Genomic DNA, 26101 nt, shown 5'->3' with positions numbered 1-26101 from the left:
TGTGCTTAGAAATGTGCCTGATGTGTAGTCATTACTCAGTATGTATTAGCCGTCACCACCACCACCACCACCGTCACCACCACCACCAATACCATTATCACCACCATCACCGTCATCACCACCACCATCATCATCATCGTCATCATCCTCACCACCATCCTCAACATCCTCACCACCACCACCACCGTCACCACCAATACCATCATCACCACCACCATCATCATCATCGTCATCATCCTCACCACCACCCCCAATACCATCATTACCATCACCACCACCCCATCACCATCGTCATCATCATCACCATCATCCTCAACATCATCATCACCACCACCACCATCACCGTCACCACCACCACCAATACCATTATCACCACCACCACCGTCATCACCACCACCAATACCATTATCACCACCATCACCGTCATCACCACCATCATCATCATCGTCATCATCATCACCACCATCCTCAGCATCCTCACCACCACCACCATCACCACCAATACCATCATCACTACCACCACCATCACCATCAGTACCATTATCATCATCACCACCACCATCATTGTCACCATCATCACCACCACCCCATTACTATCACCACCATCCTCACCACCATCACCTCCATCATCCACCACCCCCAATACCATCATTACCATCACCACCACCACCATCATCGTCGTCATCATCATCACCACCATCACCACCACCGTCATCACCACCACCACCAATACCACCACCACCATCATCCTCATCATCCTCACCACCACCACCACCATCACCACCACCACCATAACCACCATCAATACCATCATCATCATCACCACCATCATTGTCACCACCACCACCATCATTGTCACCATCCTCACCACCACCACCATCACCACCATCACCTCCACCATCCTCACCACCAATACCATCATTACCACCGCCATCACCACCACCATCATTGTCACCATCCTCACCACCACCACCATCATCGTCACCACCATCACCACCATCACCGCCACCGCCACCGTCACCAGCACTGCCACCATCACCACCAGCACCATCAGTCTCTTGGCTAAGTGCCAGGGATTCAAAGATTAATCAGTCTTTTTGCCCATTTGAGGCCTGGTGGGAAATTGATGAGAAAAAAGGATTGGGGAAGTGTTGCCTGCTGTCCTGGGGTGGGGTGTGTGCTGAGGCTGTGCAAGCGTAGAGGAGGGAAGCCCAGGGACGTTTTCCTGCCCCTTCACTTAAAAGAGAAAGTTACGAACTCCATGGGTCTAATCTCTAACTTTGGTTTTCCAGATTTACTAAACATGCCTCTGTGTTTGGAGGTCTTTATCTGAAAAATGGAAATGCTCTGAACCTACTGGGCTGCCCTTCGGATTGTTTAAAAGTGCGGTCCCAGTGTGTCCCGCCGTCTCTGAGCTGCGCTTTGGGGAGCTTCATGCTCGCAAGTCACCCTCGGGCAAATTTTGCTCTCTTTCCAAAGAACAAACGACTGATTCTTCGGACTTCCACACAATTTCTTTGATTTATAATATGCATAACTTCAGAATTTGTGATAATTTGGTGGATTGGGCTAATGTTTACCTTTGATGTGGTATTTCAGAAGGGTTTGCTAAGCTAATTCAGAGAAGCCAGGCTGTGAGGAAAATGTTTATCTTCTTAGGAGCAGGGCCATCTGTTCTAAGCCATGTGAGAGCTCCTTTTATGAAAGCTTTCTTTGGGCTCCTACTCTCTGGTTTATAAAACCCATTCACAGATAGCCTCTCCTTTTTATTTGGTTTATATGTGAACGATATCAAGACAATATAAACAGAGGTCAAGGGTGACGTATACGTTATCAACATCCTTTAATCTATTCCTGAGGATGGGCCTTCTTTGGCAAACAATGCTGGAGTTTTATAAAATTTCTTTTAAAATCGCGAGGTCAGGAGTTCCCGTCGTGGCTCAGCAGAAACAAATCCCACTAATATCCATGAGGATGTGGGTTCCATCCCCGGCCTCGCTCGGTGGGTTGGTAACCCGGGCGTTGCTGTGAGCTGTGGTGTAGACTGCAGACTCGGCTTGGATCCTATGTTGCTGTGGCTGTGCCGTAGGCCAGCAGATGTAGCTCCAATTCAGTCCCTGGCCTGGGAACTTCCATGTGTGTCGGGTGCGGCCCTACAAAGCAAAACAAAACAAAACAAAACAAAAAAGAAAAAGCAAAAAGAAAAAAAGAAGAAAGAAAAGCTGGTTCATCTGCTTTCAGATATGCTAGCCTCTGCAGGGCTTCGTTAACGCACACTGTTCTGCCCTCTCAGTGATGAGTTTGGCATTTTTCTGTGAACTGTGTCGCAAAGTAGTTCTCCTTCTGGGGTGAGTTTGCCCACGGGAGTCAGATACCAGTTTCTGGAGGCAGTTTTGGGTGTTACACCCCGGAGGGAGGCTACTGCAGAGGGCTGGCGGGCAGAGGCCCCAGGCCTTCTTGGCACCGTCCCGCAGGACTGTCCAGCCCCAGGGGTCAGAAGTGCTGAGGTTGAGAGACCCTGACAGGGCGTGTGGCTTCGATCACTCATGACCAATCGTGTGTCCACAGGCGAAGGAGAATGCGTGGTCACACCCCGGCCTGGAAACAGCACCTGCCGAAGACAAGAGGACAGCGCCCCCTTCAGGTAACCCCTTTTCCGAGACAGGTGTGGGCTCATGAAGCCAGCCTGGGGGGAGGCCGTGTGACTGTCTATTTGACTGGTTTGAGTCTCACTCCTCGCGAACTGGGAAGTCTTTGGGGCCCACGGTCCGTCCAGTGGCCGCATTCATTCCCACGTTGCTTTCCCGCAAAGAGAAACTTGAATAGAGATGCCAGTCCGTGAAGCCAAAATGACACTGGTCGTGTGCCTCCTTGGCTAAACCACCGTGTGTCCTGTGGTGGCTTTTAGAGAGACCTTCCCAGAAGAGCCAGCCCTCCCCTGAGACGGAAACGGGTAACGAATGCGACAAGCCACCTGCCGAGAAGACCCCCGCCTCTGCGGCTCAGAGGGGGTCCGCCGCCCCTCCTCCCGAAGGACCCCACGACGGAGTCCAAGACCTCGCTCCAGGGACACCCGCAGAGTCCAGACGACGTGCAGACGGAAGGGACGTCTCGCTCCCAGAGGGACCGAGTGCCAGGGAGGGAGAGGCGCAGGGCCGTGCGGACCGAACCCTGCGTCCGGCCCGCGAAGGGCGGCACGAAGAGCGTCGCTCTGAGGAGGAGCCTGGCGGCGGGGAAGCTCGGGCCAAGGGCAGGTCCGAGACTCCAGGTGAGCCGGAGCCGGACCAGCGTTCAGGTGACGAGCAGTGCACTGATCAGACCGAAGGCGAGCACGTCGGTGACAGGTAGGGTCACAGCGCCGTCCGCAGTGGAGTTCCCTGTAGCTCTCTGTGCCCTTCAGCTGAAGCCCAAGCCAAAAGACACCTGAAGCGAGCTTTAAAGCGGTGGTGTAGAAGCCACGTGGACCGTTCTTGGCCGAGTTTTCTTGCCATCCATTCTTCTTCTTGCCTGTGATGCTTTCGGGCATTTGAGTGTTTTCTGAATCTCCCGCCAAGTGACAGACAGAGATAACGACTATTAGGAGCCCACGTCCAGTGGGGGTTTGGCCGCACCGTGCAGTGGCTTGATCTGGGGTGTTGGTCCTAGACCAGAGATTGAACCCGGGCCACAGTGGTGAACGTGCTGAATCTTAACTCATCACCAGGGAACGCCCATCCGGTCCTTTTTAAAGATCAAGTAAAATGGTCTTTTTTAGCAATCTCGAGCTCATTCTTCCTCAGATCAAGAACTGAGCAGTGGTCACGTGCATCAGCTTCTAAGTGGGCTGGTTCCCCAGTATTGTGAGGATAGTTCTTCCTCGACTGCAGTTTCAGATAGCTGTCCAGGCAGTTGTGTAGCCAATTAAAATGCATTAATCTGTACGTTATGATGAGCCATGGAACCTACTTGGAACAAACCGTATCTACATCCAGACACTCGGGGTCTTTCTTAGGAATGTAAGATGTAATTCTTATTTCATTCTAAAATAACATAATCTGGAAACTAATTGTAGAGAAGTCTCACTTTCCAAGAATTAAACATAAATGCTGATGTTTACTCATCCATCACCACAGAGCTGCCTAAGATCTGGAGCTGCTGGAAAACTGACATAAGTCAGTTCTCTTACCAGTAAAGACTCACTCTCACTGCTGCTACCATTCAGAGACCGTCGTGCAGTCATTTCTCTCTCCTCTAAGGGAAGGAAGTGACGGATGAAGACCAGACTAGTGAGGTGGTCCGGGACGCATCTGCCCCGCCCCCCCCCCCAACACGGACGTCACCAACGCTCTCGCGAAGCTCACATCCCTTCACGGCAGCATCGTCTGGGGAAGCGTTAGTTCTCAGAAGTTTAATCGCTGAGCGTGTCCTCCTGGGAAGTTTGAGCACTGTGGCCGGCTCTTATTTTCCAGGTGTATCAGCAGCATAAAAGCTGTTGCCACATCACGCACCCCGGGAAACTCAGCGATAGGACCGGCTCTGCCGCACGCCGAGCCCGCAGAGCCCTCGGGCGGCAGTAAGCGGAGAGGAGCGGCCGAGAGCTCGGTCCAGGAGGAGAACAAGAAGAGCAGAATCGACGCGGCCTGTGCAGGCGAGGGACATGCACGCAGGAGGACACCGGAAACCCGGCAGGCTGCGGGGAGCAGCCAAGGCCAAGCCCAGGCAGCAGCCGGATCCAAGAGCCCGGGGCAGCAAGACCCACCGGGTAGGACACGCCTTTGTCCCGGCCTTTAAAGCTTGTTAGCCTCTTGCAGCCGGCACTTCCGACTGAACCCCTCGTAGCCTCACAGCCACGTTGATGCCATACTGTGTGTAACCCAGTCGCTTTGGGGGGGGTGTTCCAAAGAGATGGATGCCACCAGGGGAATTCTCTCACGACCTCCTCGTTTTCGGCATGTTCACGGTGTCAGGGGAGAGGGTCCCATCCGACCAGATGCCTGGAGATTTACGTTAACCGCGTCTTAAAGAATGTTAACGCTTGGCAGAGGGCCCAGCACAAGAGAAGTGCTCAAGAATTACATTTTGAATAAATGTCAGCTTTTGAAAGCAAAGTTATTAACTGCTTGCCTCGCTTTCTCCCTTTGCCTGCACGTGAGAGGCTGCACAGTAGGTATTAATGAATTGTGATCATTATTAGACGGCGAATAAGGGGGATCATGAGTAGGTTCATGGAAAGCAGCTTTTAACAGCAGTAACCGGTGAAAAGTAAAAAAGGATGCTGGGTGACTATTAGTGAGTAATTATGTATTTTAGAACTGATGACCTAGGTGGACTGGAGTTTAATCACTTGGGCTGGAAGGTAGAAAGTGGAAGAAATTTGAGAGCTGGGGACCATACCCTTAGCCAGTTTTACTGGGTGTTTTATTTCCAGCCAGGAAAAATTCATCTTTGTGCCTTAAACGTATCTTAAATAAGGGCTGAAATATTTTGGAAAGTCATATATAGTAATATCAAATCTTTCATTGACATAAAGACATTTTCATTTTCATTTTTCCTCTCTGCTTTAATTAAAATAACGGACTTTATCAGTGGTGCTTTTTAATAAAACGGGTCAAAGAGTTTCTCCGCTTTGAATGTGATTGTCTCAGGCTTGGAAGTCTCACCTGTCGGACTGTTTCAGGGCTGGAGACTTCCGGCTGCTTCTAAAAGCCCAGAAGGAGGTAGGCGCCAGGGTTCAGAGGTCCTGACAGCTTTTCTCAAAGGTGTCAGGTGTCACCTTCGTGACCTTAACATGACCTTAAGGATCACGACCTTCGTGAGCAAAACACGCAGCAAAAATGGGTATTTCCCGGATCATTGGGAATAAAGCAGATGGCCTGTTGGGCTTCTTACTAAGTGAGCGTGTTTGCGCTCGGGCCCAGGCTGGGACCTGGGGCCGTTTCACACGTGGCCTCTCTCTCACCTCCCAGATGACGGCCTGGTCCCCGCCGCCCCCTTCGATCACCGCATCGTGACAGCCAAGCAGGCCGCGGTCACCAGCTTCTACACCGTGAGCAGAACGGAGATCCTCGGAGGGTGAGTGGCGCTCAGCTTCACCCTCTTTCAACCAAAGAGGCGCACTGGCAAAGAGAAGGGTCTCGGGGATTTCAGAAAGTGTTCGCCAGTCTCGACTGGAGAACTGGAAACGTCATAAACGTTTTAAGAGGACTTTCACCGTTTCTGCAAAAATTGTCGCTGATGCCAGGCAGGTCGATGCGGCGACTGTGTCTGAAGTCCACGTTTATTTCCGCCTCGCTTTCCGCCTCGTCCCGAGCCTGGAAGCGAGCGGCACCTGGTGGGAGTCGCCAGGTGGGTCAGAAGCTTGGAGACCGAGGAGCAGGCCGTAGAGACGAGGGAAGGCGTTCTTTCTCGTGCACGTGCCGCACCGCCGCTCACTGCCGGTTTTGCGTTTATGTGGTCACGAGCTACTCTTGCCCATCTCAGGGGGCCACGAGCCTCACGGAAGGACTCGCTGGCGGGACATCCGCGCGCGCGCGCTCCCTGGAGAAGGAGGGGTCGAGGCCCCCCGGGGAGGGCCATCCGTGGGGAGCCCTGCCTCGGCACAGCCCCCACGGGATTTTGTAATTAAAGCCTAACTTAGTAAGTTGACCCCATCAGCGCATCCATGTGACATGGGGCGAGGGGAGCAGAGAGCTTAACTGCCTGGACTTTCTGGTCCTCAGCTAGCTTCTCGCGCCTGTGAGGACGAGCCAGGGAGGGAGAGGGGTCTGAAGCAGGTGTAGGAGCCCCAGGACTCTGTGGGATCACTGCACGCAGCAGCTTTTGGGGGTTTTGAGGGACGTTGGTGGCAAGGCAGCAACTGTTCTCCAAAGGAGAGGGAGTTGTTTGCAGACGCGGCTTTGAAACAACTGCCAGGTTAGTGTGTGTTTCTGATCGAGTTTGTTGGTGACCCTAGAGTTTCCTTCCTGCCCCTTTGGGCAGTGCTGGGTCTTCTCTGTGGCCTGCAGGTGAGACCAGCTGCCTGGCACCTTGCTCTGGGCTCAGTGAGTAAGCCAGAGGCTCACAGTCAAAGGGGTACATGTGCCTGAAAAGGCAAACCGTCACCAGCTGGTGTCCCTCCTTCCAGCAGTAGGAGAGTCAAGATACAAGCAATTCTCTTTCACTTTTGGTAGCGGAGGCGCCCAGAGGATCCCTGCATTTCCCGGCAGGTCGTCTCTCCCACAGCCTGTAGGGCATTTAGAGTCCCTGCTGCTTATGCTCAGCCAGCCTGAGGGTATCAGTCTGGGGGGCAGTGGGGAGCCTGTGAGGTCACCACATCACTCACGGCCTTGCAGAGGGAAGCGGGCCAGGGGGACAGAGGGGTGGCCTGAAGTTAGACGGGGACGTGGTACCCCCGCGGGACCGGCCCTTCTGGGGGCCGCTGCTAATTAAGAGGAAGAAGCCTTTTCTTACTGGGTGGCCCCGTCTGATGCTCCTGGGCTCTGTTCCCGCCCAGGAGAAAGACCAGGTCTGGAGCCGTGGGTGGGATTGAAGTCACACCTGGCTGTGTTTACAGTAATGTCACCCCCACCCCCCAGGACCATGGGCTTCTGCTCCAGGGTGGGGCTGGGTAGGGAGGGACGTGGTGGCCTCCCCACCTGCCGTGCGACCCTCTCTCCCCTCTGGGTCCCCAGGGAGCCGTGGGCCTGGGAGGCTCCCCTTTGGCTCCTGGGTGAGGCGATCCCCCGCCCCCAGGCAGGCACCTGGGTTCCAGCTCTTTTACTAAATCCGGAATCACAGCAACCAAGTCCAATTCGCAGGCTGTTCGCGGTGTGCGTGACGACATTTGTAAGAAACACTCTTACGAAGTATATTTAAATTTATATCCGAGCTAAACTGTGAAAAATCTCACAGGTGATTATGTAATATGCATCTTTGATTATATGAGTCAATATGCAATGTTGCTATTACTTCTTATTTATTTACACGCAGTTTCCGGAAATAACTCGATGTGCCTGACCTGCAGCCTGTGTGGTTCACATGCTCGCAAAGCCTCGCTCAGTCCATTTGTATGCACTCAGAAAGATGCGCTTTTTTTCTGTGACAGAGTTCTAGAGATTTAGGGTGCCTATGAATCACCCAAGGGGTGCTGCAAAGGTGCAGATTTTGGGGTCCCCCTGCCTTGTTGCGTCATAGGTCTGGGGTAGGGTCCGGACCCCCTCTCCCCGGTTCTGATGCCAGTGAGTGGTGTGCATCGGAACGGAACACTGTTCTAGGGACACTGGCCACAGCAAGTGCGTAACAGGCTCAAGCTCTACAGGGGGGTGCCCGGCCGCCGCCTGGCCCCTGGGCAGGGCTGGAGCGCAGCCCCGGCGGGCAGCCCCGGCGGGCAGAGCCTCACGCTGGGCCCCGTCTCTCCTCCGGCAGGGGGCGCTTCGGCCAGGTTCACAAGTGTGAAGAGAAAGCCACAGGCCTGAAGCTGGCGGCCAAGATCATCAAGACCAGAGGCGCGAAGGACAAGGTAGGCCCGGGGGGCGCTGCCCGCGCGGTGTCTGCCAGGCACTAAGCCTGCCCTTCGTCTTGCAGGACGAGGCGAAGAACGAGATCAGCGTCATGAACCAGCTGGACCACGTGAACCTCATTCAGCTGTACGACGCCTTCGAGTCTAAGCACGACGTCGTCCTGGTCCTGGAGTAGTACGTGCCCCCCCCCGCCCCCGCCCCTCAGCCAGGGCCCTGACCTGCCCCCGAGCCGTGCTGGGCGGGGGGGGCGGGCAGACTCCCATCCCTTCGAGGAAGGAAATCACTTTGGAATCCACAGCCGTTTCCACGTGCGGGTTTGCAGATACGAGGCGGGCAGGTGGGCGGCGGCCCGGGTCCAGCTTTATATCTGAGCTGTGTTGTCAAAACTCCAGCCTAATGCTGTTCTGGGTCGCCTGGGAAGGGTGACTTTTTTTTTTTTTTTTTGTCCTTTTTAGGGCCACACCTGCAACATCTGGAAGTTCCCAGGCGAGGGTTCAGAGCGGAGCTGCAGTTGCCGGCCTCCACCACAGCCAGAGCAGCGTGAGATCCAGGCTGTGTCTGCGACCTACACCACGGCTCGCGGCGACACCAGATCCTTGACCCACTGAGCGAGGCCAGGGATCGAACTTGCATCCTCAGGGATACTAGTTGGGTTCATTACCACTAAGCTACCACGGAAACCCCAGAAAGTGATACTTAAGCTGTCTTTTCACTTTCAACTAATTGCTAAGACAACGTTCATGCCAAGCTTTTACTAAATAGGGCTGAGGATCTTTCATTTACAATCACCTTTGTGTATTTTAATGTGCTCTGCTCTTCTAAGATGAGTCCTGGAATAGTATTTTTAAGGAATAAATTCATTTCTCTCAAAAATTTTCTGAAATTTCAGAGAGAACTAACTCCAAGAGGAAGTAATTCCCGGGGCATCCGAAGCTAGGCAGTACCTTATTAGAGCTGATGCAGATGGAAATATTTATGAGCTCTTGTGACTTCCGATAAATACAAATAATTCTAGGTCTCCGAAAAATGAAATCACTTTTGTAGAAACTTAGTGTTTAGTTAGAAAGTGAGCCACTCTAACCGACGCTGGATGGGTGTTTCTAGTTTTTGCTTTTGGGTTTTGCTTATCATTGTGAGATAAGGAATCTGGGGTCGTGAAATAGCCAGCAGCGCCCACGCAGAAGCACTTTATCACTCAAGTTAGTCTACCCTCCCCTTGGTTTAGACTTGGCCCTCCCCCTCGCCCACCGCCTTTTCAGCATCCCCTCTCTCCTCCACATACCTCAGGCAATGGCGGTGTGGTCTCGCTCCAAAGCTAGAGCCACTGGTGCAAGGGGCTTTGAAGGAGCTCCCTGGTGGCTCAGGGGTTAAGGACCTGGTGTTGTCACTGCTGCGGCTCAGGGCACTGCTGTGGTGCGGGTTAAGTTCCCGGCCCTGGATCTTCCACATGCTCTAGGCACTGCATCCACCCCCCAGAAGAAAAGAAAGGAAGGGGCTTTGAGATTCCCATTTGTGAAATTGCTGGTGGCTCATATAGGGGCCTTCAGAGTGAGAGACGCAGAACTGAGAAGGCAGAGAAGTAGCTGCACAGTCTCCCGGAAGACTCAGAGAGCTCCGACACGAGAGCCTGTGCTCGCCGAGGGGTGGCGACTCAGGACGTCCCCCACTCTGTCCCCGCAGCGTGGACGGAGGGGAGCCGTTCGACCGCATCATTGACGACAACTGCAGCCTGACCGAGCTCGATACCATCCTGTTCATCAGGCAGATCTGCGAGGGGATAAGACACATGCACCAGATGTACGTCCTCCACCTGGACCTGAAGGTGGGCCGTGCTCCGGGTGCCTTGAAATGCCAGCCGTCCCAGACCCTCCCCGCCCACGGATCTGGGGGCCCTGCTGGGGACTGGACACCTGCTTGGGAAATTGATCCTGTCGCTGTGTACTCGCGAATTTAAACATCTGGATTCTTAGCCTCGTCTCCCCGCTCCCAACTTCTGTCACCCCTAATGTGTGCACGTTTCCATCTTTAGGGGGAGCTTCTCAGAGTCTTGTAACTTGCCTGCGTTAAAGGAATTCACATGGGGGATGGTTTCCCCCATCACCTCTGCCTCCACCTCCCCTACCACTGCCACCGCCGTCACTACCACCATCACTTCCGCCACCACCATCACCTCCGCCACCACCATCACTTCCGCCACCACCACCACCACCGTCACCACCATCACCACCACCACTGTCACCACCACCATCACTTCCGCCACCACCACCATCACCTCCACCACCACCACCATCACCACCACCACTGTCACCACCACCATCACTTCCGCCACCACCACCATCACCTCCACCACCACCACCACCATCACTTCCGCCACCACCACCATCACCTCCACCATCACCTCCGCCACCACCACCATCACCACCGTCACCACCACCATCACCTCCACCACCACTGTCACCACCACCACCACCACCACCATCACCTCCACCACCACTGTCACCACCACCACCACTACTATCACCTCCACCACTACCATCACTTCCGCCACCACCACCACCACCACCACCACCATCACCTCCACCACCACCATCACCTCCACCACCACCTCCTCCATGGCATCCTTGTTGCATCCTTTCGTCTTTAGGTTGAGTAAGTGGGAGGATTTTAGCTAACTCAGAATTCCCTGGTAGCAGTCCAACTTTCCAGCTCTCCAAGAATCCACAGCACTCTCCTAAAATCTCTCAGGAAGCACTGGACTTTGGGGATTGTTTTTCTACGGGCTTGCTGGAGCACAGAGGAGAACCTATGGCAGGATGGGAAACAGGGCAGGCGGAGGGGAGGTGCTTAGGGTTAAGGGGCAGAAGGGCAGCGGGTGGCGTCGGGCACCACACTGGGAGCGATGGAGAGCCCATGTGAGCAGCAGGGGGCCCCGGCGTCTTTCTCCTCTGACTTAACGGCCTTCCCTTTCGCCCTCTCCCATTACGAAGTCCCTAGAACCGGACTGTGCACAGTTACCACCGATGAAAGACCCGGCCCAACAGCTCGGGCTCTAAGGTCGTAAAGTCCATCTTCTTGGGTGGCTCAGCCGTCTTCTCTTTTCCCTGTTTGCACAGCATGACAGAGAGATCAAATATATATTCTGCCTAAATACCATCTATTGCAAGTCATCAGGGAGTGCAGAGCTAAATAAATTTAACTTCCTTAAATAGGTTTCCATGGGCCTCTGTTCCTATAGCCTGGCTTCCCTCACTGTCTTGATTTATGAGCCTTGCCTCTCCCATTCTCAGGGAAGAAGGAAGCGGTATATAAAATGACAAAGTCAGAGGTTAAAAGCCATTAGCAAAGCCTGCGGCTATGAGCTGGTTTGATAACGCATTTTTTTCCCGGAGCATTTTCATTGCACGTGGATGTTCTGCAGACGTCCCCAAAGGGGTCTGATTGGCAGCTGGAACTAGGACCTGACCCGTCGTAAGTCAAACAGCTCCCTATGTGGCTTCATAATGCTGACGGAGCACTTGCAATGGGCAAGTTTAGTTACGGCTTGTACGTAAAGATAATAATACAGGCGACAGCTGGATGAGTCATTAAGGGCCAGTCATCCTTTTCAGAAAGCTCCTTGGAAGGAAAAGGGCCAAAAATACTGAATGCATGTCACTGTGCAGGCGGGATTGGGGGTGGCTTAGAAATGTCTCCTGTACATTTTTTGTGAGTGTTTTGCAAATCTTATTCAGTGAATATACTTTAATTTCACATAGAAAACAATTTAACTTTCGGAAGTGTCTTCAGAGCTGTTTCCTTACATTCTGCACACACGTTTTTTCATGTCATCGTGTTCTTTGGCAATCGGTCAGCTTTATATGTGATTGATCAGTTATTTAAGCACGAGGCCACATACTCTCACAGAGCACCCACCCCTCTACACGTCACCTTTGCTTCCAGACGTCTGGTTTAGAGACATTTTAGAAAAAGGTTTCTGCAGGCATTCTGTTCCATGCAGTGGGCTACTGGATATTGACAAGGAGACACTGGGTCACGTCACAAAGGGTTCCTGTGTTCCTGCTCTCATTCTAGCCTGTTTTCTACTTAGACAGGCGGGGAAGCGCAGCCGTGATCCCACCTACAGGATGGGACGTGGACTGCGGGGAGGGGTGGCAACATGGCCGAGTCCCAGCGCTCAGGGAAAGTTGGGATTAATGAGACCTCGGGAGTTTCAGGCAATTCTTTGAAAACGCTCTCTGTTTTTGGGTGACCTTGACTTTGAATCAAATCCCTTGCTTTCCCCTGATCTCAGTTTTTCCATCCTAACAAATATACTTGGGAGTCATTCTGTGAACGCCACGTCGCAGCATCATCTGGCCTTCTCCACTTTCACCCCGAGACCGTCCCTCTGGTGGGGCAACGACTTTCCTGAGTCCGACTCCAAGGGAACACTCAGTCAAGGGCTTTGGGCACGGAGGCCGAGCTCAGCCAACTTCTGGAATTGTCGAGAATGAAGGGCGAGCGGGGGCGGGCGGGCCGTCATTTTCCAGAGGACTTTCCCATGGACGGCGCGCGAGGGGAGCATCGGGGCCCGGCAGCCGTCACGTTATCCCGCCTGCTCAGGGCGATGGCCCAAATGAATCGGGCCCTTTCTCTTGGAACTCATAAATCCTTGGGAAAACGATTCCTCCAAGAAGGGGAAATTCATACTTAATAATTTTAGGGGGGCAGATGTCAAGCCTGAGACGGCCTCCACCAGTCCGTTTGCAGAGTCCCGAGGCAGGAGGCCCCGGCCTGAACTCACGCACTCTGCTCAGCTGCAGACGCGGACGGGGGGTTTGGCAGGCGACCCACAACCTCATCCACCACATAATTAAAGGAGAAAATACCCACGCAGACAAGCCAGCCCCACAGTGAAAGGCCTGATGTGTTTTTCCTGAGGATGGCTGTATTTTTAGTTGTGGTTCAGGACAATTTGGGTGAGGGATCGTTGTTTTCATTGCTAATGTGTCTCTCTCTCTCCGGCAGCCTGAGAACATCCTGTGTGTGAATCGCGACACTAAACAAATAAAAATTATTGACTTTGGATTGGCCAGAAGGTATGTCAGTTTGGACGGAGGGATGTGAGCCGTGCTGGGGAGCCTGCTGCTCCTCTTTCTCTGCAGAGATACATCTGCGACAACCTCGGTTTCACGTCCTTGTTTAGAATCAGCTTAACAAAAATTATGTTTCCGCTTTACCTCCCTGGCTTCAGAATGTGAGCGCTTCGGAGTTTCGACGGCGCGTGCAGGACAAATAGGGGTTGTGAAAACCGAATACGGTGCAGCTATTACATTTGGAGACATTAATTCCGAATTTGTAGGAGCTTGCCTTAGTCTTTCACATTTGTTCTGTCCACAAAGAGGAGATTTACTTGAAAAAAATTAAGCGTGAAAAGCAAGACTGGAAAGGGTTCGGGCACAGATATGCTTCTTAAAGGACAGAGTTTACACGGCCCTCAGCGCATCAGTGAGAATGTGAAATGGGTGTAAATCACTGCATCCTATTTATTCATTAAGACAGGCTGATGCCGGCCATCTGCCCGTCAGAGTCTGCACCCCTGCCCCCCCGGTCTTATTCCGTAACTCAGGCATTCTAAGTATCGGGCGGCTTTTTCCACAACCGTTTGGGAGTGTTAAGGCTTTGCAGGAGTTCCCGTCGTGGCGCAGTGGTTAACGAATCCGACTAGGAACCATGAGGTTGCGGGTTCGGTCCCTGCCCTTGCTCAGTGGGTGAACGATCCGGCGTTGCCGTGAGCTGTGGTGTAGGTTGCAGACGCGGCTCGGATCCCGCATTGCTGTGGCTCTGGCGTAGGCCGGTGGCTACGGCTCCGATTCGACCCCTAGCCTGGGAACCTCCATATGCCGTGGGATCGGCCCAAGAAATAGCAAAACGACAAAAAAAAAAAAAAAGGCTTTGCAGGAGGAAGCTTCTTTGCAGTCGTAGACGCTGTCTCTCCAGGACGTGACTTCCTTGGAGGTCTGTTGGTTTTAAGCTCGCCGAGAGGCTGCCGTTGGTGTGCTTAGCGATTGCCTCCTCTCAGTTGCCCTGACTTCTGATGGGCGGACCCCTTGTCCCCAAACTCCAGGTACAAGCCCCGAGAGAAGCTGAAGGTGAACTTTGGGACGCCCGAGTTCCTCGCCCCGGAGGTGGTCAACTACGACTTCGTGTCGTTTCCCACGGACATGTGGAGCGTGGGCGTCATCGCCTACATGCTGTGAGCAGACCCGGCCCCGCCCTCGCTCGCCGGCACCGCACCTGCTCTGCGGGCTTTTGCCGCTTTGAATAAGAGCCCCAGTTTAGGTCTTTCAGAAGTAGCTAGCTTGTACATGTTCTGGGGCTTCCTAGGTCCTGCTGACCCCCGTGGGGAGGGGGTTACAGCCTTTCCCTGTACACCCTCTGAAAAAGCGAGTCTTCTGCGCCAGTCACTTTGACTTCTAGGACAGCACCCAGAGCCCGAGAAGTAATGAAAAGAAACCCCCGAACTCATGTCCCGACTCCCTGAAAGACTAAGTAGGCTTCCTCTTGTAGGTCCCCGTGCTGGGGTTTGCCATCTGAGGTCGTGGCAGCACTTTGCCAGCTGCTTCCTGCTGCCCGAGGCGGCCGTGCCATGAGATTCATAGCTGAGGCTGCCTGCCGCCTTCACCGCGACGTTGTTTGATTAGGCGTCAGGGTAGGAGAGCTAGCATTTTCTCAATTGCAAAAACGTATTATAAAATTAGGCCTGGAGTTCCCACTGTGGCGTAGTGAGTTCAGAATCCACTGACGGCAGCGTCTTGGGTCACTGCGGACGCATGGGTTTGATCCCTGGCCCAGACACTTCTATATGCCTTGGGTGCAGCCATTAAAAAAAAAAAAAGTTATACTTCATTGTTGGCTGTTGGCCTTCTTTCAGTTTTAAACGACAGACCCCCAAAGCCAATCCCTCGGTAAAGGGCCTGAGGGGTTTAGAAAACTGTCACCCGGATGCTGTGTCTTACAGACTCAGCGGCTTGTCCCCGTTCCTGGGAGATACTGACACCGAGACCCTGAACAACATCCTGGCCTGCAGGTGGGACCTTGAGGATGCAGAATTTCAGGACGTGTCGGAGGAGGCCCGGGAGTTCATCTCCAAGCTTCTGATCAAGGAGAAGAGGTGATCCTGTCCCCTGTGTGAAGGAAGGAGGGTAACAGCGAGGCAGTGACACTTGCCTGCGACGTCTCTGACGCGCGCGCACGTGCAGAGCTGGAGTTGGACGAGTTGGGTGCTCTGGACGCAGATTCCTGAGACCTGCGAGGGCTTCGCTGAGAGGCTTGGACGGGGCTGCACAGCTCCCTCCTTCTGCCTTTTGCTCGAGGCTCCGGCAGTGAGGTCCCTCGCTGGGCCTCAGTGGACTCAGCCTCGAAAGGAGAGCTTTGGGATAAGTTACTCCCGGGTCCCTTCCAATCTACCAGGCGAGTGTGACTCCGGGGAGCCGAACACCTGCCTGTGGTTTCACTGGAGGGCCTGGGCCCACTGCTTCGGAGACGTCCTCTCGGTAGCCCCCCACCTCCGTGGGTGAAACGCGCATCTCTCTGCGATGCAGGAGACGCCGAGTAGTTTGCCCAAGGTCACTGGCCAGTGAAGTGACAGGACTGATAACCAACAGGAGTCAGCCCTCCCCCAAGGCCGAGCGCGTTCTGTATTAATTGGCCTTCTATTTCTGTCTTGCTAAAACCACATAATTCCGAGTTCAGTGGATGAAGAAGAGTGATAGTGAAACTTAGGGGCTTGTATTTTAGAATCATGAGGGGTGGGTTTTGATTAGACTTTCAAACACACTTTTCAGGTGGTTTCGTCTGAAATGTTCATCGGTAGATAACATTTAAGACTTCAGGGCCAACAGTACCTACTTTGTTATTTTAGTATCTTACTGCTGTTTATGTATTTATTTATTTTGTCTCTTTAGGGCCGCACCTGCGGCACATGGAGGTTCCCAGGCTGGGGGTTAAATCAGAGCTGCAGCTGCCGGCCCACACCGCAGCCACAGCAAGGCCAGGGCCGAGCCGCACCTGCGACCTACACCCCAGCTCACAGCAATGCTGGATCCTTAACCCATTGAGCGAGACCGGGGATGGAACCTGTGTCCTCATGGATGTCAGATTCCTTTCCACTGAGCCACGACAGGAACTCAAAAAAGTCATGTCTGTTAATTTAGGGTCCTGCTCGTGATGTTGTCACCATGTCATCCTTCACTGACTAAAGACTCGTCTCCTCTTTTTATGCTTAAATAGTTGGTTATCTGATCAAGTAATTTTATTGAAGTAGTTATACAAACTGAGCTTCATGACTGCTTGAAACTACTTAATACTCTTTCAGAAGGCAGACTTCAGACGGTTTATTTTTTTTATTTTGAAAAGTTATTTCATTTAATGTAACAAACATACATAATTTTTTATTTTGAAAAATTATCTCATTTACTGTAATAAACATTAGCACACAAAACAAGTTTACAAAGCTTAGAAGTAGGAAGTAATATAATGTTTATAATTCTTCCTCATATTTTTTGATGTGTACACCTCTACTGGCTCGAGAGTTTCTAATACACTCTTTCTCAATATTACATTAATTCACCATCGATTTCTCTATTTGACTCTTCAAAACTTCTTAATTCAAACCTTGGTAATACATATTATTCAAAAGTTTTAATATGCATGTTGCTTTTGCAGCCATCAAGAATCACTGTAGAATTTTGTTCTTATAATGACAAACTTGCTTATTCTTCAACTGACTGATGGACATTCAATTTATGAAGTTCAGACATCCATCAAGAATGGTTACTTCTTTTGTAAACGAGAACTTATTTACAAAACAGAAACAGACTCACAAATGGAAAATAAATGTGTGGTTGCTGAAGGGGAGAGAGAGGTTGGAGAGGGGATAAGTTAGAAGCTTGGGGTTAATACATACACACTGCTATATATAAAATTGATAATCAGCAGGCATCTACTGTACAGCACAGGGGACTCTGCTCAGTAGTCTGTAGCTCCTCTACGGGAAAAGACTCTGAAAAAGAATAGATGTATGACTGGCTTCTTTGAAGGTGGATGTTCAGTCATTAACAAGCATTCCGAATTCCCTGCTTTGCTTGTCTTACCAATATTGCTACCTGATGGGTTTGGACGGTAACCTACAGTCCTTGACCGCAATTCCAGAAAAGACAGAAGTGCCTGGGAATCTGGCGTTGGGCCGTCTGGTCTCCCAAAGGCAGCAGCCAGAGCCAGGCTCGCCTGGGCTGGGTCTTCGCTCCTGACTGCCTGCCTTTCCCTTTAGCTGGAGAATAAGTGCGAGTAAAGCCCTGAAGCACCCCTGGCTGTCAGACCACCAGCTCCATTCCAGGCTCAGCACACAGGTAACCGTGCTCGGTATTTCCCCTCCCCTTTGCCGGTCAGCGTCAGTCTTCAGATGCTCAGATGCCACAGGCACCTGAGCCTTAAGTGAAGTTCTTTCTCACTAATGCCCCAGCCTTCCAATCTTGTGCTAGTGTTAAATTGCTTAAAGATGCTTTTATCGAGCCATTTGTGTGTTTTTAAATGAATGCTAATTACGGTGCTTAGTAGAGTGTTATTTTCAGCAGGCCTGTTTATTAGGTTTATTATTTCATCCCTGTATCCATTGCGAAGTGAATTAGATCTCACCGGAACGTGCGTGCGCCGTTACACACAGCCGAGCATATATACGCATGTACAGTTTTGGAAAATATATGTTAATGTACCTTCAGGGTAAGTGTCCTCCTTGAAACAGAACGCAGAATTCTAACCTCTGTGCTTACCCGGTTGGGTCGGTTCTGGGCGCCAAAGCTGCGATGTTTAGTGTGGTCAGGAGATGACTGCAAGTGTGTTTGAAGGAGATTCTTACCAAAGACTCGAGGAGCCTGTGTGGAGTTGAGGGTAATTGAGCCCAAACTCTGTGATCACTTTTTTTTTTTTTAAATCTTTTTAAGGCCGCACCCGCGGCACCTGGAGGTTCCCGGGCTAGGGGTCGAATGGGAGCTGCTGCTGCCGGCCTACCCCACAGCCGCAGCCACGCGGGATCCGAGCCGCGTCTACGACCCACACCACAGCTCACGGCGACGTGTCCCCAGCTCACCTCGTCCTCGCCCATCCTCCAACGGCCTCGACCAGACCCCAGAGCGTCCTCGTCCGCCTCCCTCACCCTCGGTCCCGGCGCCTCACATGCAGCTTAGCTCCAAGTTTGCACGTGGCTCTCCCTCCCTATTTCTGCAATCTGGGCAGCCCTGGGCGTCCCCCTGGTTCCCCTGGCCCAGGACCCCGGCCACCTGGATGACTGGAAGAGCCTTCTCCAGGGTACCTCCCTCCTGATCCCAGCGGGGGACACAAGCGGCCCAGAAGCAGATGCGTAGCATTCAAGGAAATTGACGAAACATCTGGGGCGGTCAACGAGGCAGGGCACACGGGGGGCCGTGGGCTGTCTTTGCATCAGGCCTCGAGGGGGACAGAGCTCCGCCAGAGCGTCCGAGGGACAAGCGGTCGGTCGAGCCCGGACACCGGGCAGGTCTGGGCGCCCTCCCCTCCCCCAGCTCTGCCCCTCGGCCCCAGGGGCTTTGGGGCGGAGCTTTTCCACTGACCAAAACCTTGGAATGACTGTGCTACGGGTATTCATTTTTTCCACATCCAGTTTTTATTGAAATTAGCTTCCCGTCTAAATTCAGCATCAGTCGTACGTTTTATTTGTGTCTGAATATACCTTTCCTTGATAATTGGTACTGATGTCAAGTAAAAATAGGCTTAGTGCCTAGTTGGTGCCTTACCCAGACTGCATAAACTGCTTATTAGGGTTACCAGCCTATTCTGGGCCGATTTTCCACCGAAGTGTTTCTACCCAAAAGCCTATGGGTTTCCAAATACACCTTTTGCCGTGGACAGTGTGGAAAAACCACAGCAGGTAATTAATGACATCATACAGTTGAAAAGGGTTTAAAAATATTTTTCAAACCACGGAACAACAACAGCAAAAATCACCTTTTTGTTATTCGATCCAACTGTTGGTACCTGAGATGAATAGATATTTCAAGAATGCTGAGAATTTAAAAAGAAAATTCCATTGTGTAAATCCAGCTAGTTACCACGAAAGTTAAAATTACACAGCACGGTGCCAGGCACTGTTCTAACTGCTTTGTGAAAATCAGCTCCTTGAATCCTCACACCGAGCCTCGGGCCGGCATGGCCGTATCCCCATCTCGTCGTCCGGCATGTCCCACTGGGAACAGGTGGCACACAGGCTCTGGACCAGGTGTGGTCCCCACTCACCGTCCTGGTGGAGGGCTGCTGGGTCAAGCGGCCGTGTGACGTTTCTGGAACCGGGCATGTTCCGGGCATTTTCGACATTACTGGAAGATGATCCTCCAGCTTAACAGAGTTTGTTTTTCAGTGAACCGTGGCGACTGATGTTTTCCTAAAGATTCCCTTTCGAAATGATCTTGGTTCTCTGTTCTGTAGAATCGGAATTTAACTTTAGGTTGAAAATTTCAGTCTCATCCAAACTATGGACTTATCTACATCTAAACTCTTCTTAGAAAATTTTTGAATGAACTTCTCTTTTAATTGTTTCGTGCTTCAAAGCCCTTCCTGTTTCTGAACCACTGAGCATCAATCAGTGAGTCAATCACCTATAATCAATGACTCTAAGAAGGATTTCCCTTCTCAGGCAGTGAGGCCCTGAAGGTCTCCGCCTTCTGTGTTCTGCTCACGCTGCTGTGGGGCTCACCGCTCTTCTGTCCACCGCCCACCCGTGACCCACCTTCCATCGGAAACAGCTGCCGCCGGGGTGGAGCAGAGCCAGTGACAAAGCTCTGAGAGCTGATCCCTGCCTGCGGATGGACTCCAGGCTGGGGGGCCGGAGGACGGAAAGCGGGACAACTGTCACCTGATTCATCCCTCCCTTTGCCTCTCCTTCCCGTCCCCCACGCGCCCTTCGGCCCACTCGCTGAGCTAAGAAAACAACATCTGAGCTGGAGTTCCCGCTGTGGCGCGGTGGGATTGGCAGCGCTTCTGCAGCGCCAGGGCGTGGCTTCCATCCCTGGCCTCACCCAAGGGTTCAGGATCTGGTGTTGCTGTGGCTGCAGGGTAGGCCTTGGCTGCAGCTCCGATTTGACCCCTGGCCTTGGAACGTCCGCATGCTGCAGGTGCGGCCGTCGAAGGGTACAAATCCAGCGTGTCTGGGCTGATTCTCAGCCTCCGCTTGCTCTCCTCCCGAGTTCACCCCATCCTCGTTCCCCCCGTCTCAGCTCTAATGGTGCTATTCCTGACCACAGAGTCCCCATCAGCCCAGCACCCGGTAGGGCCTGCCAGCCCCAGGTGCCCAGTGCTGGGTTCCTAGCACTGCCCCTGCTCCTTCTGGATCAGCCCCGGGTGTCTGAGGCCACTTTAATGCCACCTCCTCCGAGATGGCTTGTCTCAAGCCCCAGACTGGAGGGCGTCTCTGTCCTTGTGAGCCTGTTGGTGGCGCTGAGCCTTGTCTGCTGGCTTAGAGGGCGCCTGGGAGAAGCAGCCCCTGAGTCTGACTCATCCTGTGGTCAGTCTTGACTCTTGTGCTTTGTCAAAACGAGTGTTTGTCAAAGAGAGTTTTGACAAAACACACACGTGTAAAAGCCAATGTCACTGGGTGCGAAGCTCGTTGTCCCTGCCTCTTAGAGGCCAGGCAGTGATGACAGGAGCGTTGGGGGGCTGTGGGGGGCGCGAGCGCTGGGCTCTGGAGGTGTCAGGGCCTTTGTCAAAGGCCCTCAGCCATTCAGGCTCCAAGTTGTCTCTGCAGGAGCTTGTCCCACGTGGGGACAAGTCGCTGCTGCCTCTGGTGTCCTCAGATCATAAGTCGGGGACCGATGCAAAGGCTCTAATCCTCCCCCAAATGCTTTCTGTTTTTTCCCAGAAGAGGAAGAATTGCTGCCCTGACGCCCAGGACCTCGAGGCCAAATAGCCTTTGGAAGGTGCCCATCGGAAAGGTGGGTGTCGGGCTGTTCCTGCGGCTGTTTGAGCCTGGGGGTGGGGGTGGGGCCGGGCGGCACTGGGCCGTGTTTCCACCGCTGAAAAGGCCCTGAGGGCACTGCTGTGTTTGCACCCCCTCCACCACCTTCCAGTGGAGAAACCCCCATTTCCTGGTTAGGGGTGGGGTGGTCTTACTTCCTACGTTTGTCGAGTGGCTCCAGTGAGATCGCTGGAGCAGAGCCAGGAGACGGGGCCTGGTGCATCGTGCGTGGGTGCACAGGGACTAGTAACCACACAGAAACTGTCCCTGGGCATCCTGGCAGCCACTGCGTGAGGTCAGAGGAAGCAGTGCCTCTCCTCTAGAGGCGGGGAGCCCGGGTCCCAGAGGCTGAGCCCCACCACCACACCCCGGGTCACGTGATCCTCTCTGGTGTCTGCCTCCCCAGCCCCGGCTTCTTTCCCCCGGAGCTCCCTGAGGTCTGGGCCCACCCTCGGACCCCGAGGCACCCCCTCTTCATACAGAGCCTCTGCCCTGCTTAGAATGCGGTCATGGTTATTCAGAGAGAGGGTTTTACGCCTCAGTCCCTTGGGTTCCATCAACTAAGGGCCCAAGGGAGAGGCCTGGGCGAGGGCGCTTAGCTCTGCAGACCTCCAGGAAGCCCAGCATGACGTCCCCTCCCGGTTGAGGACCTGGGCGTCTGCGTTCTTGCTGCCCCGTCTCACCTCCTACCCCGTTGGCTCTGACCCCGAGGGGCCGTCTGACTGCAGACGTTCTTGGAAGCTGCCTTGCGTCTGTTGAAGAAAAAGATCAGGTGGAAATAAACTAGTAAGTCACAGAGAAAGTCACAAGCCAGCCTTCGGCCAGCGTTCGGCCTTTGAGGTGAGGGTCACTTCCTGCTGGCTGTCACTCTTCAGAAACCGCGTGACGTCAACGGGAAGGCTTTGGCTTCCTACTCACAAAGACCATTCTTGTTTGTCAAAAAGAGCAAGGACTTGGACTCTGGGGACAGAAGGTGGTTTGGGGTCTGGGGACAGCGTGGAGGAGGGGGACTTTCTGTGTTCCCCAGGCCTGGGCACCCCCTGAGGTGCCCCGGAGTCTGCGGGCAGCGGGTCTGGTCGGTCCTTCTCCCGCCCCCCGCCCCCCAGAGGCAGCCTCGTCCCCAGTGACCACAAACCCCAGGGTCTGCCACAAACCACCTTCCCACCATCAGCGCCGGGGTCCCTTGGAGGCCTGGCGGGGTGATTCTGGGGTGACAGGAGGAAACAGCGCGTCACCAGGGCCTGGCAGGAAGAGTGGGAGCTGGTGGGAGAGGGATGAGTCCTTCCAAGCAGGTTGGCTCTCGCAGCCCAGGCGGTGGGGGGCAGCCGGGCCGTGACGGGTGCGAGGAGGAAGGAGACAGCCGCGTGTGCGCTGGTCCCTCTGGCCCGGACCCGCTGGGGGAGCCCCCCCAGCCCGGGCAGCTCTGCTGGGCGCCGGCCGCTCAGGCTGCCCTCCCTTCCCGGGTCCCCCGCGGGGGTCCCAGGCCGCCTGGGCCCACAGCCGGTCCACGCGATGCAGAGGCTTCCTGGGGGCCTCCCTCCCTTTTGTTTTGTTTCCGATTAAAACGTGAGCTTAAGATACCAACTCTGAGAGCCGCTCCTTCGAGAAGAATGTTGATCCTGCCCCACGGCCTTTCCTGCCAGGATGAGACGGGGGGTTTGGCAAAGACAGAATCTGAGGAAAACCAACGCTGAGATAATATTGATTTTTAAAATCTGGTGGTTGGGGGTGATGGCTGTGGGAAAGGCGCAGCTCGCAGGCCGTCGGAATAAGGCCTAATCGGCGCTGTCAGCTGCGGCGTGGAGACGCCTGCACTTGGTCGGAGGTCTTCTGTCGGGTCGGGCGGAGGACACGCCAAAAGCCCAGGCGGGTGGCGTTTTGTTTCTCGTTTCCGTTGCCCCGCAGCCCCTGCCCGGGAGGCAGGAACCAGGGGCACCTCCGGGTCTGCAGGGCGATGCGGACGCGGCCCCCGGGGGCGGCCCCAGGTCACAGGTGGCCACAGAGCAAATGGAAAAGTTCCCACGGGCCGTCCGCAGCCCGGCTTTGATGCCGGGACCAGGCCGCTGGGCGCACGGGTGGCGGCCGCTGTGGCGCTGGCCTGGCTTCGGAGGAAACAAAGAGGCCTTGTCCTCCGATTCGGCGAACGGGACTAAAATATCTTGCATAAACTAAAAGAGGAAAAAAACCCCAAACCCCAAAAAACCTCCCCCAGCTCTGGGAAGCGGTGGGTCCTTCAAGGGGTTTCTTTTCTTTCTTTCTTTTTTTTTTTTCTCACAGACACACATTCATTATAAAAAGTCGTCTGTGGTTTTCCGAAGGGACACGACCAACTAATTACAATTTTTAAAGCCCTGCTGAATTAACAAGAGTCATATTTTGTTTGCTTTGCAGGAAAACTGCTGTGGTTGCTGCTGCTTTGAGAGGATTTTTGGAAAAATCAGCAGTTCTGATGCCTTGACCCCATGAAGACTATGGTGGCTCTGGGGGAGGGGAGGTCACTGCCCTGAACTCTGAGCTCCTCTGTCACCTGGGGGGGCATCCAGGGCCGTGTTCCTGGGGTTCAGGCAGACCCCCCCCCCCCGCACACACCTGCATCCCTCGGCACACCTGAGTTTTAACAAGGTCCATCCTAGTCACCGGGGCGGCGGCTAGGTTATTCCTGCTACTTCTCAGGTCGCTGGAGCAGGCACACCCCAGACTTAGTTGAGATTTTAAACCAGGTTGGATGCATTTAGAGAGAGAATTGCCTTTCAAAGGGGTGACTCTGTCGTCAGAAAAAAAGTCTAAGTGCAGGGCAGCCTGGCACACTTGGTGTCTACAGCTTTACTGCTTTGATTTGGTCTGAAACCATGAATCCAGCCCATGAAGAATTTGCTTTCTGGAACTTGCGCTCTCTGAGTTCTGAGGCATCTTCCTTTTATTCTGAAATCTCCTCCAAGAGCAGCTGATCTGCCTTCAAATGAGGGACGTGCCTGGTCAGCGCGCCCGCTCCCTCCTGATGGAACCTTCCCTGGAAGGAAGGAGGTTGCCCAGTGCTGACGGGTGGTGCGGTGGTATCTGTTCACAGTTCGTCTTTGCAACCACGGCCTTCGGAAGCGTGTTCACAGCCCCAGGAGCTTCCCTGGACACCGTTGAAAGGAGAAGAGATAGGTCTCGCGGTCTCCAGGGCAACAGAGCTGTGTTGCCTGTCTTGGTGACCTCACCACGTGGCATCTCTGTGGCTCTGCGCTGGGCAAGGAGCGTTTGGGGACTGAAGGCCGGGGCACCTCTGATGGCCCTGGGGGTGTGACAGCTTCTCTCGCTGGTTGCCAGCTTCTTCCTCTTCTGAGCTCATCTCATCACATCTAGTTAACAGGGGACATGAGGCCACGGCAGAAACACGTGCCGTTTCTTCCTGAAGCAGAGGCCGCGCAGACAGCTGGCCCTGCGGTGACACATCCAGTGCCGGCCCACCCCTCGGGCTCTCCACCCCCAGCACCTGCTGTGTGAGACCAGCTAGAAGAATGCCTTTCTCTTTAGCTGACATCGTTCTAGGCTGCCGCTGTCCCGATAGTGATGAGACCAAGTAAGACCTGCTCAGCGGCCCCGTCGGCAAGGGCAGCTCGGACATGGGTTGGCTTCTGCCACCATTTCCGATCCCACCGAGTGACTTCTCATCACGTGCCCAGAGAAGTCCACGTACGACGCCCCTGTTCCTAGATTTCAGGTGCGGGGGAAGCACAGGCGAAGGCGGGTGTGTGATGAGTTCAGCCTGGCTGAGCAGTGCCGCGGGGCGTGTGCTTTTCCAGGCTTCGATCCCACGTCGTGATGCGTTTCTTTCCCCCTGGGCCGCTGCATGTTTCTGAGGTTGGTTCCTCCTGTTCCTGTTGTGTGACTCTGCTTCAAATGTTTAATTGAGTTTCCCTAAACACACACACACACACACACACACACACACACACGCGCGCGCGCGCGAAGCCCTGTGACGGGAGTGTTACGTTTCTGCTGCGCTATCTTTAGCTGATGGTTTTCATCAAGTCTGGAAAAACACAAGCCAGGGTAGGCTTAACGCTCGGCCCACAGAGAGCTGGCGTCCACTCAGATGCTCAGCAGGATGCAGGGGTCGGATCCGAAACCCCTGGTGGAGGGTGTGTTCTGTCCCAGGCTGCAGACCCCCCCCCCCGCCCCCCACCGCCACCAGCCCAGCAGGAGGCCTCCTGCAGGATGTGCAGACCTCGTCTGGCTCTTTCTCAGACCCCCGGCCGCCCCCACATGGGGAAGAGGCAGCGCAGGCCCAATGGAGGAACGGTTTCTTTGCCAGATTCATCCGCTGCTGACCCCGCGGTCACTGGGTGTGATTTCTTGTAGGGGTTTAGGAAGGAGACGCTGCTCTGAAAGTGGATCCTCGTAGAACTTGCCGTTCAGTTCCCACCGTTGGATGGAGAGGCCTTTCCTGTGGGAGCTGTGTCCTGCAGAGCTGACCCTGCAGAGCTCTTACCGTCTAGAATTACGTGAAACGGGAGCATTTAGGTCCCCAGCTGGTCCCGTCCCCTCCCTCCACGCCCTTGTGTGGGAACGGGCTTTGCACACCGGAGTCGTCAAACCAGATGTGAGCGTGGAGCGT

General features: G+C 53.9%; 1 protein-coding gene across 10 annotated transcripts in view; it reads left to right on the top strand.

Moving 5' to 3' along the window:
- The window catches only part of MYLK4 (myosin light chain kinase family member 4), an 85740-nt gene extending 61353 nt beyond the window's left edge, over positions 1-24387 (top strand). For 7 of the 10 annotated variants that reach the window (XM_047797249.1, XM_047797247.1, XM_047797248.1 and 4 more), the window contains 12 exons: positions 2569-2644; positions 2909-3344; positions 4449-4741; positions 5946-6051; positions 8383-8476; positions 8542-8651; positions 10158-10299; positions 13485-13555; positions 14584-14712; positions 15478-15630; positions 21403-21475; positions 23890-24387. In XM_047797249.1, coding sequence (XP_047653205.1) covers positions 2569-2644; positions 2909-3344; positions 4449-4741; positions 5946-6051; positions 8383-8476; positions 8542-8651; positions 10158-10299; positions 13485-13555; positions 14584-14712; positions 15478-15630; positions 21403-21475; positions 23890-23964 — 1758 coding nt within the window. In that variant the 3' untranslated portion in view covers positions 23965-24387. Of the gene's footprint in view, positions 1-2568; positions 2645-2908; positions 3345-4448; positions 4742-5945; positions 6052-8382; positions 8477-8541; positions 8652-10157; positions 10300-13484; positions 13556-14583; positions 14713-15477; positions 15631-17787; positions 17867-21402; positions 21476-23889 lie in introns of all 10 variants that reach the window. The other 3 variants (XM_047797251.1, XM_047797255.1, XM_047797254.1) reach the window with 3 other exon arrangements.
- The last annotated feature ends 1714 nt before the right edge of the window (positions 24388-26101 follow it).

Source organism: Phacochoerus africanus, chromosome 9 (genome assembly GCF_016906955.1).
Source record: "Phacochoerus africanus isolate WHEZ1 chromosome 9, ROS_Pafr_v1, whole genome shotgun sequence".
NCBI classification, from domain to species: Eukaryota; Metazoa; Chordata; class Mammalia; order Artiodactyla; family Suidae; genus Phacochoerus; species Phacochoerus africanus.
This window is presented reverse-complemented; position numbering and strand designations above follow the sequence as displayed.